General features: G+C 34.5%; 2 protein-coding genes across 15 annotated transcripts in view; one reads left to right on the top strand and one right to left on the bottom strand.

The window, feature by feature from the left end:
- LOC148354133 (neurexin-1a-like) overlaps window positions 1-19,050 on the top strand; it is a 370,466-nt gene that overhangs the window by 22,924 nt on the left and 328,492 nt on the right. For 6 of the 11 annotated variants that reach the window (XM_088351399.1, XM_088351407.1, XM_088351400.1 and 3 more), the window contains exons 3-5: window positions 1,296-1,313; window positions 3,736-3,765; window positions 6,247-6,294. The exons of 1 other annotated variant lie outside the window; for it this stretch is intronic. In XM_088351399.1, the coding sequence (XP_088207525.1) occupies window positions 1,296-1,313; window positions 3,736-3,765; window positions 6,247-6,294 (96 nt within the window). The remainder of the gene's footprint in view (window positions 1-1,295; window positions 1,314-3,735; window positions 3,766-6,246; window positions 6,295-19,050) is intronic. 4 more of the 11 variants (XM_088351406.1, XM_088351401.1, XM_088351398.1 and 1 more) reach the window with 3 other exon arrangements.
- The window catches only part of LOC148354134 (uncharacterized), a 106,015-nt gene that overhangs the window by 62,982 nt on the left and 23,983 nt on the right, over window positions 1-19,050 (bottom strand). For 3 of the 4 annotated variants that reach the window (XR_015852474.1, XR_015852476.1, XM_088351409.1), the window contains exon 2: window positions 6,021-6,195. Coding sequence is in view for 1 of the 4 variants with exons in the window: in XM_088351409.1 (XP_088207535.1) it covers window positions 6,021-6,168 (148 nt within the window). In the remaining 3 variants the exon portion in view is untranslated. Of the gene's footprint in view, window positions 1-5,436; window positions 5,515-6,020; window positions 6,196-19,050 lie in introns of all 4 variants that reach the window. The other variant, XR_015852475.1, reaches the window with a different exon arrangement.

Raw genomic sequence — 19,050 nt, 5'->3', positions numbered from 1 at the left:
GTCAAAGAATGGAAATTTCTATGCTACCCCAAACTTTTGAATGGTAGTGCATAATATTATTATATTATAATTTACATGACTATGAATACATGCAAATGTCAAATTTCATTCATTTTAATATTCTAATTGTAAAGCTCATGTAAACTTAATGAAAAAAGTAAATAAAAATATAAAACTGAATACATTAAAATGACTGCATGCCTATTTTTTTCTGGTGAAAAAATAGAATAGAATAATTAATAGACTATTAATTGAAATGAGCTAAATAAATGTCCAGTATATTATTAACTTATTTCACGGACTATAAGGCGCACCAAAAGTCAGATATGCCAGACGCTAAATAATTCAGCTAATATAAATTATTTTGTTATTTTTCAATAAGCAACGTTTTTCACAGGTTGAAAAACACTGATTTAAGTCATTCACAGCCATTGACGGCTATAGCCGTCATTGGCATGATCTCATTCAATGTTATTGATAGTTAAAAACGTCGATGGCAGTGAATGAGTTCATAAGAAATATATAAACCCATATAATGATTACATCTTTTCTGTCACATTTAGAGCAAAATTGGAGAAGATACTTAATAACTGACTTGCTTTTTTTCATAGGCAATCTTTGAGCCTTAAACTTTGCATGCAAAACTTTGAATTAAGCATGCTTATATTTTTCTATTAGATGCCTTCATTAGTGTGCCACAGGATAGTTTCCCCTCCTCACCTTGGCACGTCACTCATCCTAATAATACAATTTAAGCATTCGTATTTGCAAACTACCCAAACACTCGCCTGCTCAGACACGGTGAATCCTTCGTTACAAATATATTTATGAAGTGTCTGCTTTTTCTTTTCCTCTATTGATTTTATTCCAAACAAAAATATATCTAGAGCCGTGGATTAAATCGCATTTGAAGTGCTTCACCCTAAAAATAAATGAATTCGAGTGTCCTACATAACACAATGAGTAAGTCTGGAGATGTACTTAATAGCCCTGAAGAATTATGCCTCGTTGCCTTTTTTTTAATTTTTTTTTTAATAAAGTCATTTAATAGTGTTGCAGTAGCCTCTAAAATGCTTGAGACGATGTAGTACTCTTACTAACAAGGGATGGCGTTTTTAGTATGCAGCTTTATTGTGTATGCAAGGTCCTAAATGAGGTTATATTAAGTCACTTGCATGTTGTTTATTCTTTTTTGTCTAATGCCTTGCATTCTAACATGCAAGGTCGATTCCTGGTCTGCATGCTTCTTAATAAATGTTTCCTTTTTCTTTCTTTTTGCCTGCTCGTGATTCCAGAGGAGAAATATACGGAAGGTGGGTATCGGCCAAAGCGCTTGTGTAATTAGTCGCTCTTAAAGGGTCCTCAGATATACGTTAGCAAGTGTTTTGAAATGGTAAGTGGATGAGCAGGTTTTGATCGTTGCCCTTTACTAAGATTTTGAGATGTTTACTTTTGGGGAAAAAAATTGATTGAGACAAGACGGGATGATTTATTATTATCATTTTTGTCCTGTTATTCATTTTATTTTATTTTTTCAAATGTTTAATTACAATACAATTGTGCAACAAAATTGTACATGTTTCACCTTGATTCTGCGCCCTGCTTCAGAAAATTATAAAAGAAAGCTTGGGCCGATATGAACCACATCTCTTTTTCTATAAACATGGGACATTTAAGTTCCACATAGTATGTTTTTTCCTTTATAATGGTCTGAAAGGGTTTACTAGTCATTATTGACTTCAGTAAACAAATCTAATCTGATTAATTTAATAATTATTTCAAATGACACGAAACTTTCTACTGTTTTGAGATAAGCCAAAAAGGCCTAGTGTCTATTTGTGCTTCAAGTGATGAGGTAAAACAGCCCAGAGCCCACTTTAAACAAATACGCTTTCTCTATAAACCTGAAAAACTGCCGTTCCACATCAATATGATTTTTCTCATTTATCTTTTGATGGTCGTAAAGACTTGGGTTAGTCATCATTGACCTCAGTATATTAATTTAATATGATTCAATTCCTAATAATTTCAAAGAACATTTTTGAGAGTGGGCCGATGGACAGTAGCTCTGGCAAAATCTAATGTCTATCTGTGATTCAATAGATCACGAAAGAGACTGGGGTGGATTTGAAGCCACAGCATTTTTCTAAAAACGTGTAAAATAACATCTCCATAGAGCATTAATATCTTAATTTGTGTTCCTCATTTATTTAATTTATTTTGATTAATTTAATAATGATTTCAAATAGAACTAAATGTTCTACTCTTTTTGAGCACTGGCATAAAGACCGACAATTTGTGCTTCAATAGATAAGTAAAGACAGCTTGGTGGCCATTCTATAAACCTGAGCTATTACAGCTCCACGGACTACTGTATCTTTTTTCATCCCTTTTAATACTTTTCACTTTCTCATATCGACCTCAGTAAATTATTCATGATTATTTTGTATTAAATATTATTAAGTATAAAATTAACTTTCTACCGTTTTGAGAGCAGACAGAAAGAGTTTCTAGCACCACATGTAGTGTCTATCTGAGCTTCAATAGATCGTAAAAGACAGCTCTGGAGATAATGTCAACAACTTTTTCTATAAAGCTGAGGAATGACAGCTTCCAACATTTTTTGGGTAAGGCAAAAATACAAAGGCCCAAGCAGCAACTAGTGTCTATATGTGCACGGCCCTGACTGCCACCTAACATCTGTGCACGTTTCCTCCAAAATAATGAACATATTCCTGCAAAATGTGGCCAAATAAGTAAATACAGCACTTTTTCTATAACCTGGGAAATTACTGCTCCATGCAATTGTATTTTGTTTTTCATTTTTATGGTGTAAAAGATTTTTTATAGTCAGTATTGACCGCGGTAAATGTATTGAATGTCTTTAATTGAATACAAATTTCAAATAAAAACTAAAGTTTTTACTGTTTCTGAGAGTGTTTTCAGACAGTTGCCTTAGCACCACCTAGTGTCTATCTGTGCTTCAATAGATCATAAAAGGCAGCTTGGGGGACATTTTCAACCACAGACATGTTTCTGTAAACCTGGGGAATTTAAGCTACACTCTGTTTTATTTTTTTTTAAAGCAAAATAGCTCTAGCACCACCTAGTTTCTTTTTGTGCACAGCCCTGACTGCTGACCAACATCTGTAAGAATTGGCCTCCAGTCGAATAAAATTGTCTTGTTTACTATGGAGACCATGTCAAAATCTTGGAAAGCGATAATTGTAATTCTTAAATGATTTTTCGTTGATTTAAATTTATTTCGTTTGGAAATTTTCTTTAATTCAATAATACCCACATGATAAATGTATAGTGAAGGCCAATGTCTTTTTTAGTGTTTAAAACTTTAAACCCATGAATGCTTACATAACCAGACTGATTCACTTTACTCTATTGTTCCTGTTAAAATGGATTCGGTGTCCATATGAAAAGTGGATGACTCGCGTAAAGGAAACAATGTGTGCATTCGAAAATCCCAGGCCGGGATGAAACATGAATGAAGGTGTCGGAATGAGTAAGTAGCCGATGACGCATTCCGAGCATGGATGCTCATCAGGCTTGACCTCGTGTGTGCACCCCCCATCCCTTAACTCTCCCTCACTCTTCCTCCCTTACCGGTAACACAAACATCTATTTTGCAGAGATGCCTTTGTGTCTGTTTTTTTTCCTCCAACACAACTTCCCATGATCCCTTGTTCTCTGCTGACTGTGCTCTTGTTTTCCCTTTTTAAGGTCTGGCACACCTGATGATGGGCGACCAAGGTATGGCCTCTGTTCAGTCTTTTCCTGCCTTCCCTACATTTGTCCTTGAAGCTGCTTGTTGTGTTGTGAAAGACCTAGAGCCGGATTGTATCTTACAAAACATATGCATCGGTAAGCAGTGTTGGGACTAACCCAGGAGAGGGCAACCCCAAAATGTTACAACACCCATACTGGACCAAAAAATAAACCCAAAAACCAAATTTGTCTGGAGCTGCAAAAAAAAACCTTAAACCTTTATATAAGCCTTATAATAAATTATACACAAAATGTATGTATCTATATTAACTATATCAGCCTCCCATCAAAATGACTAAGTTGGATGCAGCGCATCCTGTGGAGAATGAAGCTGCCCCTTTCAAACGTGGAGACTGGGGCCGCACATATTCTCAAATCAAATCAACTGCCAATAAATTGCCAGTGAAAGTGCTGTTTAAAAGCATTCAGTGTACAATAAGACAATAAAATCATCTCCTTTACACCCACCCAACAACACAAAACATAAATAAACAGACACACACAATGGTTAAAATACAATAAAAACAAAATAAATAGTAAAACAAATAAGATATGATTATGGCAAGGCATAGACCAATAATGTGAGGAAAGAGCCATGAGGGAGGCTTATCCACACTGATAGGGATGGCAGTAGATGGCCTCATGATTTTCAGCCATTGAACCACACCCTACCAGTGTGGCCCTTCACCCCCTCAAGGGACCAAGGAGAGAGAGGAAAGCAAGTGAAGGAGACCAGCCCCGGAGTTTTGCATTGCAGCTAAGGTCTTCAGGCAGGAGTGCAACAACTTCAAGTGACAATATATGATGTTGCTGTGTTTGGGGCGACAACCTGCAGCCGATGTTTTTACAACACGATACCAATAAGAGAGCTACATATAAACCTGTCACTTCCCTTCTGTGAACTTGTACCAGTGTTCATTCTATACATTTGTGTAGCATTGGAAAACATTAAACGTGTTCAAGTCATGTTGGTCCTACATAAACCATATTAAAAAACATCTAAAATTCCCTCCCCCATCTTTTTCATCTCTTTCAATTTGTAAACATTTATGGAAAAGCACCAGCAACCCACTCGGCAGCAGCCTCTAAGCGGCAGGTTGCTGACCCACGGACTAACCTGTCACAAAGGAACACAATCCCTTTTTTCCATAACGAGTAGTCCGACGCTTTCCCATTTAAATGTAGTAACTCCACTTTCATTACTAAATAGTGCGTTAGAGCAATATTTTTGCTAGTTATTTCATGCAGATCATGAACCGCAGTGCCCTCAGACTCCGGAATACTACTGCATCACTCACGTTGTCACATACTACTCGTGGGGTGTGCGTGTGCATGTTTACCCAAAAAATACAACTGAACGTTATGGCAGTACGAGCACACTGAGTTTCTCCTCATGAAGATGTGCTCACTACCGTATATACTCGAGTATAAGCCAAATTTGGAACTATAAAATAAAATACTCTAATCAGGTGGTAAGCTCAAATGAACATATTTGGTTTGGTGTCACCAGTAACAAACGGTAGGCAGGCCGTGGTAAGGGGGCGTGGCTTTTTGAGGAACAACAAACAAACCAATAAGGCATAAGCGAACAGACGGCCACAGAATTTGTGTGAAATGTGTGCTGAATGTTAATCAGTTTATGTTAATACGACATACCTGGAGAAAAACGAACCTCCGTCTTATACATCTGACTTCAAGTTAAAAGCTATAAAGGTGGCAGAAGAAACGAGCAACCTGAAAGTACCAAGGAAATTTAGTGTAGATGAAAACAAAGTCAAACATTCAAAAAAGGACAGATTATTGGAAATTGCATTCAAGGCCAAATGTGCGAACATCAAATCAAAAAATGGACAGTACACAGAAATGGAAATCTTTGAGTGGTCATATACAGCTTATATGCAAAGTAGGCTTATATGCGAGTATATATGGTAATTGAGAGTTACATTAAGATAATGGAGTACTTTTTGGTGTCAGTACTAAGGGGCATAACTGATTTACTTTTTAACTAAGTCACATATTTTTAGTTATGCGCCCAACACTGCTCCTTGGTCATACCTCACGTAATCATCATTTCATCTTTGAGTTTTTGTCAATTTCTTTAACCCACATTGATCTTATCGGTCTCACCCACCCTCTCCTGTTTTGTTTTGTGCTTTCACTACGGACCATCTCATGAAAAACTCTTAGGTAAAACTAAAGGTACTCTCCCACTCTGTTCTTAGTTCATTCCATTTCCATACCTGATAGTGTAGTAGAAGTCAGCTGTGGTTTGTACATAGCCGTGCCAAAGGTAGGTACAGCTTTTGCATTCATTCCGTCGCTTGCTTGCTGCATGGGAGTGCCTTGTTGTCCATCGAGGGGCAGATAATGGTTTTGTGGGCCGCCCATCCTGGCTGTGATCCTCACCTCTTCTCCCTGTGGGGTAAGTGGACATCTGATCTTTGCTGTTTTGACTCTCGTCCTCAGGGCAGAGAGGGGAAACTTGGCTTCTAAGGTCCCTACTCAGCATTCAAGGTAAAGCCTGATTATTTCTTTCTCTTATTTATTGTTTGTGGTAATACATCAAGCACAAGTGGTGGTTTAATGGTCTGGCATTACACATAGTGAGGTAGGGTGGGGTTCATGTTTGCGATGCTTGGATGTGCCGTTTTTCCATTTGCTTTTTGCTTGCTGTGGCGTATTGCTTTTGCAAACAGCACATTTCGTATAATGTTGCATAAATATTGCATCAACACAGGTAAGTGTCTACTTCTCACAGCAAATATTTGAATGTCCGTTTGGTTTTCAGTATGCTGCAAAAAAATATCTAATCCCGTTTTTCTTATTTAAAATTTTAATCTAACTTGAATATAGTTCTTATTTAATGTAATTTTAATCTAGTTTGAATCAAATTCTATTTTAGTTTAAATCTAATATCAACTAAATTTCAATTAAATTCCAACTAAATTTCAATTCCATTACAGTGAATTTATTCTGAAATTTCAATTTTATTTTCAATCAATTAATTCTAATCTTTACTTAGTTATTTTGTATTTTAATATAGTCGTTTTAATTTTTTTTGAAATGATTTTACTGTATTTAAAATTAATTTTAATGTTATTTTTCTATTTATTATTTTATTTCTATTTATATACATTTTTAAATTGTTTATAAACTATTTCAAAACTTTTTTTTCCAGGTTAAATCTTAATCTATTTTGAACTTGTTTTTTTTTTAATAAAAACTAAGGAAAAATATACCTAAAATAAGCAACATAGCAGGTGGTTTTCCTAATTTTAATAAACCTTTTAAAAACTAGGTAAAAACTATTCTACAAATAAATTTTACTTCCTGATGTATTTTTTAAAAAAAAACAAGCTAAAATATGAAAATAATAATAATAATAATAATAAAATGTTTTAGAAATTCAGAGCCACAAGGATATGATTTATATGATTTTTTTTCTTGCAGCGTGGGGCCCGATACCGATACTGATACTAACATTTGGCAGGAAAATAATTATTGAAAAAGATGCCAATTCATTGTGAAAACATCTAACCACAAATTCTGTCAAAACAAACACAAATATTTCAATGGAAAACCTTTGCCTATTTTAAATATCCTTTTCTGTAAATATTTATTTTAAAAATAAAGAAAATGAAAACTTCTGAAGAAGAATTAACTCTCTAGGAAACCATTACCGGTACATAAAATACAAATGAATGCATATATACCTCTCCATTCACCATGTTCTCTTGCAAGTAAAACTAATAAAAGTAGCATAACATCCAACAAAATTGAATACATCATTTTGAAAAGTACTACTAAATACTCCAAGTGTAGCCGACGAATCGGTCGATCCCTAATTTTCAGCTCCTCCTTGTTGATTACGTTCCGAGAATGTCATTTTGATTGTTTCCATTTACCACAAATTGGACCTTTCCAAAGGTAAGTGTCATTTTTGCATTCAGTCTGTCTGAGGAAGACATGGTGTTGCCCACATGAACTGCTCATTATTTTTGAGTGAAGGTATCTCCATCTAAATTAACTTGAGAATCGGAAAAATGGAGTAAATCTTGGTAATTAGACTGAAGACAGTGTTACCAGTTAAATGTCAACAGTTGTAAGCTGGAGTCGATCACTTGTTAACGAAGAGTAAAAGACTCTGTTAACTTTTATGGTGACTAACGAAAAGTCACAGGTAATGAAGATCATGTTTCATTGACATTAACCACTAATATAAAAGACATATAAAATGGACGCTTTTTTCCATTAAAATGTTCTGGACACCAATTCCGAGCGATTGTTGTGAGTTGCTAGTGAATTATCGAAGCTACTTCAACATGGAACTTTAAAGGAAGTCGTTTCTTATCAAATATTGATAGTGAACTGCTTATGAACCCGCTGGTGATGCTTTTTGCATTTTACTTTTCCTCTTGATCACTGATGATGATGGATGATGGCCATCGTGAATTATTATGGATGCCGCAGGTCGCCTGTTTGCGCTTTATATCTTGTCGATATGTTGCATTTACGATGTATTTATGCGCCTGAGAAAAAACAACTTTGACGGAAGGAAGGTCCCTGACATAAAAAACAGTGTGAGTTTTTTCAACTTTAATTTCTTTAAATTACATTTTTCATTTACATTTTAATCATATTTATTGAATTTAATTGTAAACAAACCTTTTAAAATGCAATATAAATAGATATCATTTGTCCATTATATATATTTAAAGATACTTACATTTAATACTATTAATTTAATTTTTGTTCAAAATAATTTTTATTTGATAGATTTTCTTTTTTTATTATGTCTCTTAACTTGAAGAGACAATATTTTATTTAAATATTTAATTTTTCATTTTAAACATTTTTATTACAGTATTTCATGGGTTAATAATGTTTTTAGTAAGAAAATATGTGCACTCTATTCGTTATATATATATTTTTAGTTTAAAATATTTCCTTTTTTTTAAACGTCAATTTTTTTCAAACTCATCAATTGTGTTTTTTTTTTAAAGTTTTTTATTTTATTTTATTTGAGACTAGTTACATATTTATATATATGTTTAAAAATTACTTTTTATTAATGATTTTTGAATTAAAATATTTTTAAATTCATTATATGAATTAATGTATTGTATTTTATTATTATTATTATTTTAATATATTTACAATTTCTTTCGATTGACAAAATTCAAATTTTACGAATGTTTTTATTGTTTTAGTTTTAAAATATTTATGCTTCATTTTAAAAAAATCATTTATTTTTTATTTCAAAATGATTGGTATTTGTTTGTTTATAGTCATATTTTATTTTATTTGTTTATTTATTTGTATTTAAAATATCTATTTTTATTATACAAGTGCTTTATCTAAATATTTAAATTTCATTTTCAGAATTTTTTTTTTTCATTTAGAAAATACTTGTCTTGCATTTATTTCAAATTGTATTTAATATGATTTATTTTCATGTATCGTATGTATGTAGAATGGTATTTTTATATTATGTGTTTATTATGTATCTTTTAAATACTAATTCATACAAATTAGTTTATTATTTTAATTAAAAAATATATTTCATTTAAATAATTATTAAAATATTTATTTTGCAAATATTTGTATTGTATTTATATTTTATTTGTTTATAATTGCATTTTATTTTTTGTTTGTTTATTTGTATTTAAACTATTTCATTTAATTTGATTAAGGTATTGATTTACTAATGATTTACAAACTATTTTTGTTGTATTTTCATTGTCAGTTTATAAATAAGAGAATTGAGATAGTTTATGGGATGAGAATGTATAAAACCTGTTTTTTTTCATCGGAAAACAAAGAGAAATGATAATAGTGCTCAAACACAAATCCCCAGTATATAATTCCCGTCATCAAAATAAAATGCCAAGTGAGCTTAAACTGAACTGCGGGCTGGTAGCTAGGTGGGCTTTTTTTGAAATTAGGATACTTTTTAAGCAAATGAATCCCAACCCCATCCCTTCCTGCATGCTTTTCTATGAAGTAGCACGGCAGATTATTTTTTCGTATTTACACACTGCAAATTAAATGGATAGTTAATTCCTAAATCCCAGTTGTTACACAAAAGCCAACCAGGTTTGCATAAAACCCTTGTTGCAGGCAATTAGCTAAATTCTAACAAAAACATTAATTATAATATCTAGAATATAAATAATGCCATTCATTGTTTACTTTGATTGTTTTATACCTGTTAGTCATTTAAATTTTATTAAAATACAACAAATACACAAATAAAATGTAACTATTACAATGTTACTAGTTATTTTAAAATATTATTTACTACCTTCTTTTCTTCATATTATGTGTCTTTTTCTTCTCCTTCATCTCCTTATCTCATTACTTTTATTTCTTATCGTGTTTTTCCTCTTCCTCCTTTCTGTTTTGACTTCTTTTGCTTCTCCCTTTTCTTCCCTTCCTCTTCTTCCCCTTTCCCCTTCTGATTATTTTTCTATTTCTTCTTTTCTCCTATTTCCTCTTATTTGTCTTCAGGTTTGGTCGATTCCTCTTCTCCTTTTTAAATTCTTTTTTCCTTCTTATTCTTTCTTTTCTCCCTCTTCCTCTTTATCTCCTTCTCGTTTTTCTTTTTCTCCTCTTCCTTGTTCTTTTTGATAATCTTCTCTTTCCCTTTCTCATTTTCCTCTACGTCTTATCCTTCTTTATATTCTTCTTTTTATTTCTCTATATTGTCTTCACCTTATCCTGTTTCCTCTTATTTGCCCTCCAGTTTGTCTTCTTATTTTTCATCTTCTTCTCCTAATTTTTCATTCTTCCTCATTTTTTTCTCCAGTAAATTTCTTCTTCCTCCCCTTTTCCCTCTTCTTTTTCACCTCCCTTTCTTTCTTCCTCTTGTAGTGTTTCCTTTTTCTGTTCTTTTTTCTTATTTTCTTCCTTGTTCTTCTTTTCCTCTTCACTATTATTATTACTATTAAAAGCAAAAACATCCCGGCAAGAAAAGGTAATTGTCCCTTAAACACATTTTAAAAGACAAATCGACTTACCAATAATTAAATTTTACTTAGGGTCGATAGAGACTAATCGTCCAACTGTTTTCTGAGCCATTATTCGAAAAAAGCAATAACGCTGCTCTTATCCCTTCATAATGACGCCAAGAAAATGTAACTTTTATCCCACCACAAGCTGAGGGTTTTCTTGTCAACAACACTACAGCAGCACGATCAAGTGTGACTTTAGTGGACGTGTTGTCTCTCCATTTGTGACAGGTATCAGAACACATCGAATCAACGACAGATGTTGCTTTTGTAGCTTCGCATGGAACCTGAGAGACTGACAGCAAAATCCTTTCAGCTCCATTTGCGGCCTCAAAGGATTATGTTTTGCTTTAGCCTTCCTTTTTACCCATATATATTTTTTTTAATAATCACTAAATTAAGAAATCAATTAGTACAATAATGCCTTGGTAATTGTGATTAATGGGGACTTCCGCGGAAAGTCAAAATCCGCAAAGTAGCGTCACACCTTCATAAGAGTTCCCAAAGGTCAAACATACAAACTGCGAGTATACAACTTTACCAAATTAACAAATATGGATCTACAAATAAAAAACACAGACCAGAGCATTGCAATTGAAGGAATACTCTTTATTTTTATGATAAAAAAGTAAAAGAAAATTGTTCTCTTTTCAGAAGAGTAAGAAAGCACTTTAGAGAGCGGCGGCTAGCTACATGCTAGCATCAAGTAACCTCGATTTCAGCCAGGTCTCCACGATGTTTAAATTACATCCATTCTGAATGTAGAAGTTTCCCATGAGTTGTAGCTCCAAGGTAATGGATCTGGCGTTAGTGAAATACAGGTTCGGGAGGGGTGGCTTAAGAGAGTTGTTAGCCTAGCTGTAAACAGGAAGCCTAGCATGCAGCTTCGTTAATAGGTTCTCTGCCCACGCACTCTGCTTGTGATAACCATTTTTTTGTTTGCGCTATTCTGCCTTTCCTCAGAGTCTGATTTAATTGATGAATTTCTATTCAATGTAACAAACTGCTAAAAGCTAGCTGTAGCTGTGCGTTTGCACTTTATTTTGGGTGGGTGGACACATTTATAGGTGCACCCGCCCACCCCGGCAGTTTGACTGACAGCAAAATCAACCTATCACAGTTGCACACACAGACAGTCGGAGCCCACCCAACACACAAAGCAGGATAGGATTTGCTGTGTGCCGTCTCACAACGCATCGCACGGTTGGTTGATATCACAATAAAGACAATTTAAGTTCAGTTCAAGGTCGTTGAAAGAGTTAACTATCATTACCTGAAGCATAGGGTAGCGAGGGGTTTCTGTATTTTCATAAAGGCCATTCTCACTTTCATTTCGACCTGAGCGCCAATATATATATATTTTTTTTATTTTTTTTATTTTAATTTTCAGTTTGCACAAACAATTCCTATTCTATATTTGTATGCTTACCCAACGGACCATTGTTATGCCGAACATCAAATGAAAATATCCGCTTACGCGATTACTCATGTTCCCTCGTTGCAAATATGCAAAAGAAAATGACAAATTAGTGAGGAAAAACTATGACACATTGCTCAGTTAATGAGGAGCAAGAGGAGATTTTGCACAAGACGTAAGAGGCGCATTTGTTAAATTTATTTTTAGCTTCACATTCTACCGGCATAATGTCGTTATAATAACACCAGCACGCGATCGGAGTGGGTTACATGAACTGCAATCGTTTGAAGAAGAAAGAAAAAATACTTTGTAATGCTGAAATAGGTTAACAATATGAATAAATAAGATTATGGATTTCCTACTGTTGAAAAGCCCACATTGTTTAATAAGAGTAGTTTGTTTACTCAATGAGTTTTTTCATCTATCTTTAATAATTCCTACACAGTCTGTGGTCATTGAATGGTCCCATAATACTATGTGAAACACACGTATTTGGAAATACTGCATATGTTAAAGCTCTTTTTGTGAGTTTTAGCTTCAATGCACAAGTGGGAGTACTCGTCATATCAGTTTGTGCTAGTAAGTGGTTTTGGCTAGTATGCTAACAAGGCCATTAGTGTATTTCACATGAATTTAAGTTGTGTGTGAGGCACTATGTGGTTTATGCAGGAAGTTGACCAATTTCATTGAATTAATGACAACAAATTAATATTTTGGGGGAATTTCTATTTTTCCATTGATTAGCAAAGTAAATCATATTCTTTTTATACGAGTAGGTGGCATCTTAAGACTTTTTTTGGGCTTAATTCATGTAAATAATTTAAGTAACTAAGAAAATGCTTGAGCTTACACTGCAAAACATAAAATTGCGTTACTTGGGCGGATACATTTGCTAATTTTGTTTTTCCTAGTAAAAAGAAAAGAGTAAAAAATAAGAAATGTTGATCTTAAGTGTGACTTGTCTTTTAATAAAATTATGAAACCCATTCCACAAATAATTCTAAACACCTTGATAAAAAGGATTTTACATTAACGATTTTACTTACATTAACCGATAACCTCATCGTTTAATAATAATAAAAAACTAGAGGAGACATTTTTATATATTTCCTAATATGATTGATAAAAAGAGTAAGCACTGACCACAATATATATATATATATATATATATATATTAGTACATATATATATATATATATATATATATATATATTAGTACATTTAAAATTCAAACAGATTGATCTTGTGTATCCTTAGAAGCTAGATCTGTGATGAATGTGTGCTCTTGTGAACTATTGAATCATAAATAAGGATCAAATTCATTATAAAGCTTCACATCAAGGTTGCGGTAGGAAGTGGATTTTTCCTTTTATCTTGTGTGTCTGTGCTTGTTTATTATCATATATATATATATATATATATATATATATATATATACATATACATATATATGTCCCCTGCCCACTGCCCGGAGATGGCTGGGATGGGCTCCAGCCCCCCCGCGACCCTAATGAGGATAAGTGGTACGGCTAATGAGATGAGAGATGAGATATATATATATGTTTCATACCCCCCCCCAGAAATATGGCCACAAATTCTTCATAGCCTTTCTCAAACCACTATCATCGTTCCCAACGCTGTATGAAGCTTCCCATCACTTCTATGAAAAAAATCTTAGTGATACTTACAATAAAAGATGACAGACATCTAATTCTTTCAGTACAAAGAAAGAGTGAAAGAAAGGAGGATGAAGGATCGATGCCGACAGGGCTCATCGGGCTCCCGAGTGGAGTGGGGGATCCACTTGAGATCAATACTGTGGGTCGATACCTCTTCGAGACTACAGTGATGAAAAACTATTTCTCAGCCTGCTGATGAAGGGGAATGAATTTTAGGTCGAGGAAAATCTTTCTTTCTTTCTACTTTAATGTAATTCTCGCATTTTGATTTGAGTACAATCATGAAGGATTCCTTCAATGCTTTCTGCTCCCGGTATGATTTACTGGGAAGTCGACGCAATCACGTTCACGCTGTCAGTGCAGCCACAATACATGTTTATGCGGCTGCTTTGTTGCCTGATTTATGGAGCTTAGCTAGCTAGCTTCGAGGAAGCAGCGTCTGTAATGTTGCATTCATCTTCTTCTCTTGTAGGTCACGTATTGCACTCGTTACTTGTTAGTGACGCAAGAGGAAGGGAGTAGACCATTTCAAAACTTGAGTGATTAAAGTGACTAGGGGATTAGCAATGAATAATTATTAAACTATTAAATATCCTGTTCGGAGCATGACTATTAATTGCTGGAAATTAAAATGAAAACAATTAGGGAAACAGTTTTGAACTGTTTTATTTACATAGAAGTGAAAATGACTTTCCTTATTGTTTTGCTTGACAATATTGTTCATTATACCTTTTTTGCATTTTATTTTGGTCATTAATAGCCAAAATTATACAATTACCAGAAAACTGAATTGAAATCAGTGTAATTAGGAAAAACATGTTTCAGTTACATATCAGTAAAAAGTATTTTCCGTAACATTCATGCTTACAATACTTACATATAATTAACAGCAAAAATATATATGAAAACAAATATTTTGACATTTAAAGTTGGCAAATAAAAACAAATATATATTTAAAAATGTTTTATTTTGTTTTGGAGTCAGACAGAAAAACGGACAGATGAATTTAGATATATAGTTTATAATAGAGATATATCGATTGATGGATAGGTAAGTAGGTGGATGGATGGATGGATGAATATGTATATAGATGGAAGGATATATGGATGAGAGAGAGAGAGAGGACTGAAGAAAGAAAAGAGAGAACTAAAAAGAAAGAAAAAAAGGAAGTAAGGCAGAAAGAAACGAGAGAAAAGGAGAAAAAACAAGTCACGTCAAGCCATGTTTATTTGTGTAGCCCTCAATCACAAGAAGTCTCAAAGGGCTGAACAGATCAAAGACTACAAAAGTACAACCGAAGTAATAGAACAAAATACTAAAGAAAAACTACAAAAATACTACTATGGAAATAATTCAAAAATACTTCTACAGAAGGACTACAAAAATACCACTACAGTAATTGTCCACGCTGTCGGCTCTCATCACCTTTGCACTCTTCTTCACCGCCAGGAAATAAAAGATAGGAAAGAGAGAAAGAGAAAGAAAACAAAAGAATGAAAATAACGATAAGACTGCTATGGTCTGGGAACTTGTCATTTCCCATTTCCAACCACAAATTGAACTCCGCAATAAAGTGCTGTACATTTGTGAATGAAAGTCAGACAGCTGAGATTTGTTTCCATTCATCCTGAGTACTTCTGAAATGATAGCTGTGAGTCACGATCTTCTAATTACAATTATCAGCGTTGGCCATTATCAAACGACGTAAAGTTAAAGCAGAGTACAAATTTGTGCCCAGGTGAAAAGTGGCTTTATTTTCAATGATGCATGGTGAGGAAGCGGCAGGGATCCCTGTGGGAAATTGAATAGTCTATTTGGAATGGAGTGCGCCCCGGAAAATCCATGGGGGTCACTGGCAATTTGTCTCGGGAGGAGTCATTACACTCTCGACCGGCATGTCCTAAGGGACAAAAACACCATTTACAAAAGAGGGCCTGTATTTATCACTGGACATAAAATATGCCACATCTCTTTCTTTCTTTTTTCCCCCAATTTATTTAGTGAACAATAAATCCTTTTTAGCTGTCTGGAAATGTAAGTACAGTATTACAAGAAGATTACCCAGACATTCGGGCTGCAACGATTTGTCGATATTGTCAACTAAAAATAGATAATAGAAAAAGTCGAAAATGAATAGTATTGTCGACTATTATCGGCAGACACAATTCTTCAACCGAGTGAGACTCTTCTATGCTGCTAAGTCGCTAATGTACAACAGCATGAGTGTTAACATAAACATGCAGAAATGACAGTGTCAACATGAAGTAGGCGTAACAAAACTTCTAAAATTTGGTCCCATTTTAGCCTGGATACTGCCAGTAAAAACATTTCGTGTAAGGTTTTTGAAGCAGACCTTATGTATCATGGCAGTAGCTGGGTGACACACAAACATTTACAAAACACATCAGTTAACATAATAGAGACTAACTCTGTAAGATTTAGTAACGTTCATGCCCATACAATTTTAATGACATACGTTAAACATTTTATATGTGTATCTTTCGCTATAAAAGAGCTTGAGCTTTACACCAGACTGTGCCTAACATCAGTTGTTAAAACATTAAAAACGACGTTTTAAAACCGTCGGATTTGAAACTGTTGAGAATTTTTCATTTATTTTGTAACAGACTTTGCAGTTCACCACTGAATGCACTTCACAATATGCACATATTTGTTTTATTTACCATTCTATTGCTGCTAATGTGCCTGTTCTTGGTTTACAGCGATAAAAAATGTTAAATTGATTATCCTTATTATTTATTTGCCTGTTCGTGAGTAATGGTTTATACGTGGATATGTGTCTCTTATGACAGATGACTCTGCCTTATTGTTTTAATGTCGTACATTTTTATTCAATTTTTGTTAGTGTGTTTGATAAAATATTTATTTTTCATTGTATAATTTTTCTGTGTTTATAATCAGATACCACATAGTTAACCCTTATGTTCTGTTAGGGTCTCCACTGACCCGTTTCAAAGTTATACGATGTAATAATTCATGTGTCTTAGGTGCCATGAAAATAAATTAAAACGGGAATATGTAATTATGGATACATATGATTGTGAAGACCAGAACGGAAAATGGATACATATGATTGTGAAGACCAGAACGGAAACAGGAGCCACTTGCGTGCATTTCTCTTAGTTTTATTGGGAACAAGGGAAAGGATACTACACACAATCCGTAGATTGCTGGTCGCCGGGAGCAGGTTGCTCAGACGCGGAGGTGGTGTCGAGAGCGGAAAAAAAAAACGATCAATAGCATGGGAGAGCAAAAATCGTGGTCGAGATCAGAAAAGGGGTCGGAGCCGGGAAACAGACGGGAATCAGAACGGGAGAAAGTCAGGGTTGAAAAGCTTGCCTAGCGTAAGCTGAGGTTTGCAGACGGACTGACAACCGGTGACAGGAAGACGGGGGTATAAAAAGTGACAGGGAGCCAATCAGCGTCCGAGGCAGTTGGCGCCAAAGGAGCAGGCTCAGGTGCCTCGCATCAGTAATCCTGACAATGACGTTTCTTAAGATGTTGTATTAAACTACATTGAGCGATAGTTTTTGGTGGACAGGACTGAAATAGACAAAACATAATGCTTAAATCAACTTCAATATACATTTTAGAAAAAAAGTTATACTGATTAGATTTTTCGACTACTCAACTATTAAAATAGTCATTGGTTGCAGCCCTACTAAGACATAAAATACGCCACATCTCTCATCATTTTGCAAATCTCCCCCCCATTTTTAGTGAACAATAAATCATTTTTAGGTTCCGGGAAATGTGAGTTTCACAAGAATATTATCCAGACACTTGACACATTTTTTTAATCTCAGAGCTGGAATCACAGCATCATTTTTGACTGGAGCATTTTTCTGCCTATATCCAGAAGGTTTTTCACTCAGAGCGCAGCAAATGCATCTTGCCTGTGTTATTCATCCGGCCTGCCATCTCATTTCCTGCATCCCCCACCCGCATCCCTGTCTGCCCCCACTTCCTTTGAGACAGAGCCAGGGAAAGACAGTAGGAGATTACATGACCCCACTTGGTCCTCTGCTGTTGTATCAATGAGTTTCTGCGAGCAGAAGCTTGTTTCGCTTTCTGGATGAGATCCACCATACATGAAAGTGTCAGCCAGGCTGCTACTTTGCATTGTTGTTCGGCTCTTTCTATATTGATTTCCATCTTCTGCACATAGAAGCGATCTAGGTGTTTCTCAAGAGCTTTCACTGTTTAAATTAATAGGAAAGAAAAACAAAACAATGAAAAGCAAACGTTAAAGCGCTAATGAACATACAAATAAAAGCAATTTTTGTGCCAAGGGAGTCTAGTCTCCGTAAAACTGGATGTGTTGATTTTTTTTCTTTTTCCTCTGTTGTTTTTCCTTCCATAACTTGAGTTCTACAGAAGCTAAAACATGACCTTATTCATCTTGGCACCAGTAGGGCTGCTAGCATTACCAGCTAGCATCATGGAAAATAAGTATAACGGCTAACATAGCTTACATGGCTCGTGGGAATAAAAGATAAAATCAAGAGCCTTTGCTTTAGCACAGGGGTCGGGAACCTATGGCTCTTTTTATAAGCACATATTGCCCGGAGATATAACTTTACTCATGCTAATTTCCTCTGTGTCCTTCTAATTCTAATGTGCTCTATATCGAGAATGTTACGTGCAACCCCGATGTAGGGCTGGTGCCCAGTATATAAAGGGCACAGTTTTAAATACAGTTTACAGTCAAGGTATCACACCAACAGACCCCGTTTGGCTGTATGTCACTAAGAAATCCTTTATATGGATTTCATTAAATAATATACGTTCGCTGTTGAGCCATTTTATGATTAAAAACCTACAAAACAAATTGTAAACACCCAAAAACGCCAGGCAAACACAAAGAACAATTTGATTGGTTGAGCGGTAGGGTTGGGCGGATCACTGCACTCTTTTCATTTGCTGTATTCTGTGACATTTTCACAAAAAAAATTTCTTGCATCTTATTCTATAACTATTGTTTATGAGAGAAATGCAGATCAAAATGAGCCTTAATGACCTTAGGTCACTGCAGGAGGAAGACAAGTTAAAAAGGTATAACTGTTGATATGGGACACGGTCTCTGGCATTATTACTGTATTTCATAATGAAATCAAATGATCTAAGGTCACAGAGTAACCT

The sequence above is a fragment of the Urocampus carinirostris genome, chromosome 13, assembly GCF_059441175.1.
Source record: "Urocampus carinirostris isolate Australia breed hairy pipefish chromosome 13, RoL_Ucar_1.0, whole genome shotgun sequence".
NCBI lineage: Eukaryota > Metazoa > Chordata > Actinopteri > Syngnathiformes > Syngnathidae > Urocampus > Urocampus carinirostris.
This window is presented reverse-complemented; position numbering and strand designations above follow the sequence as displayed.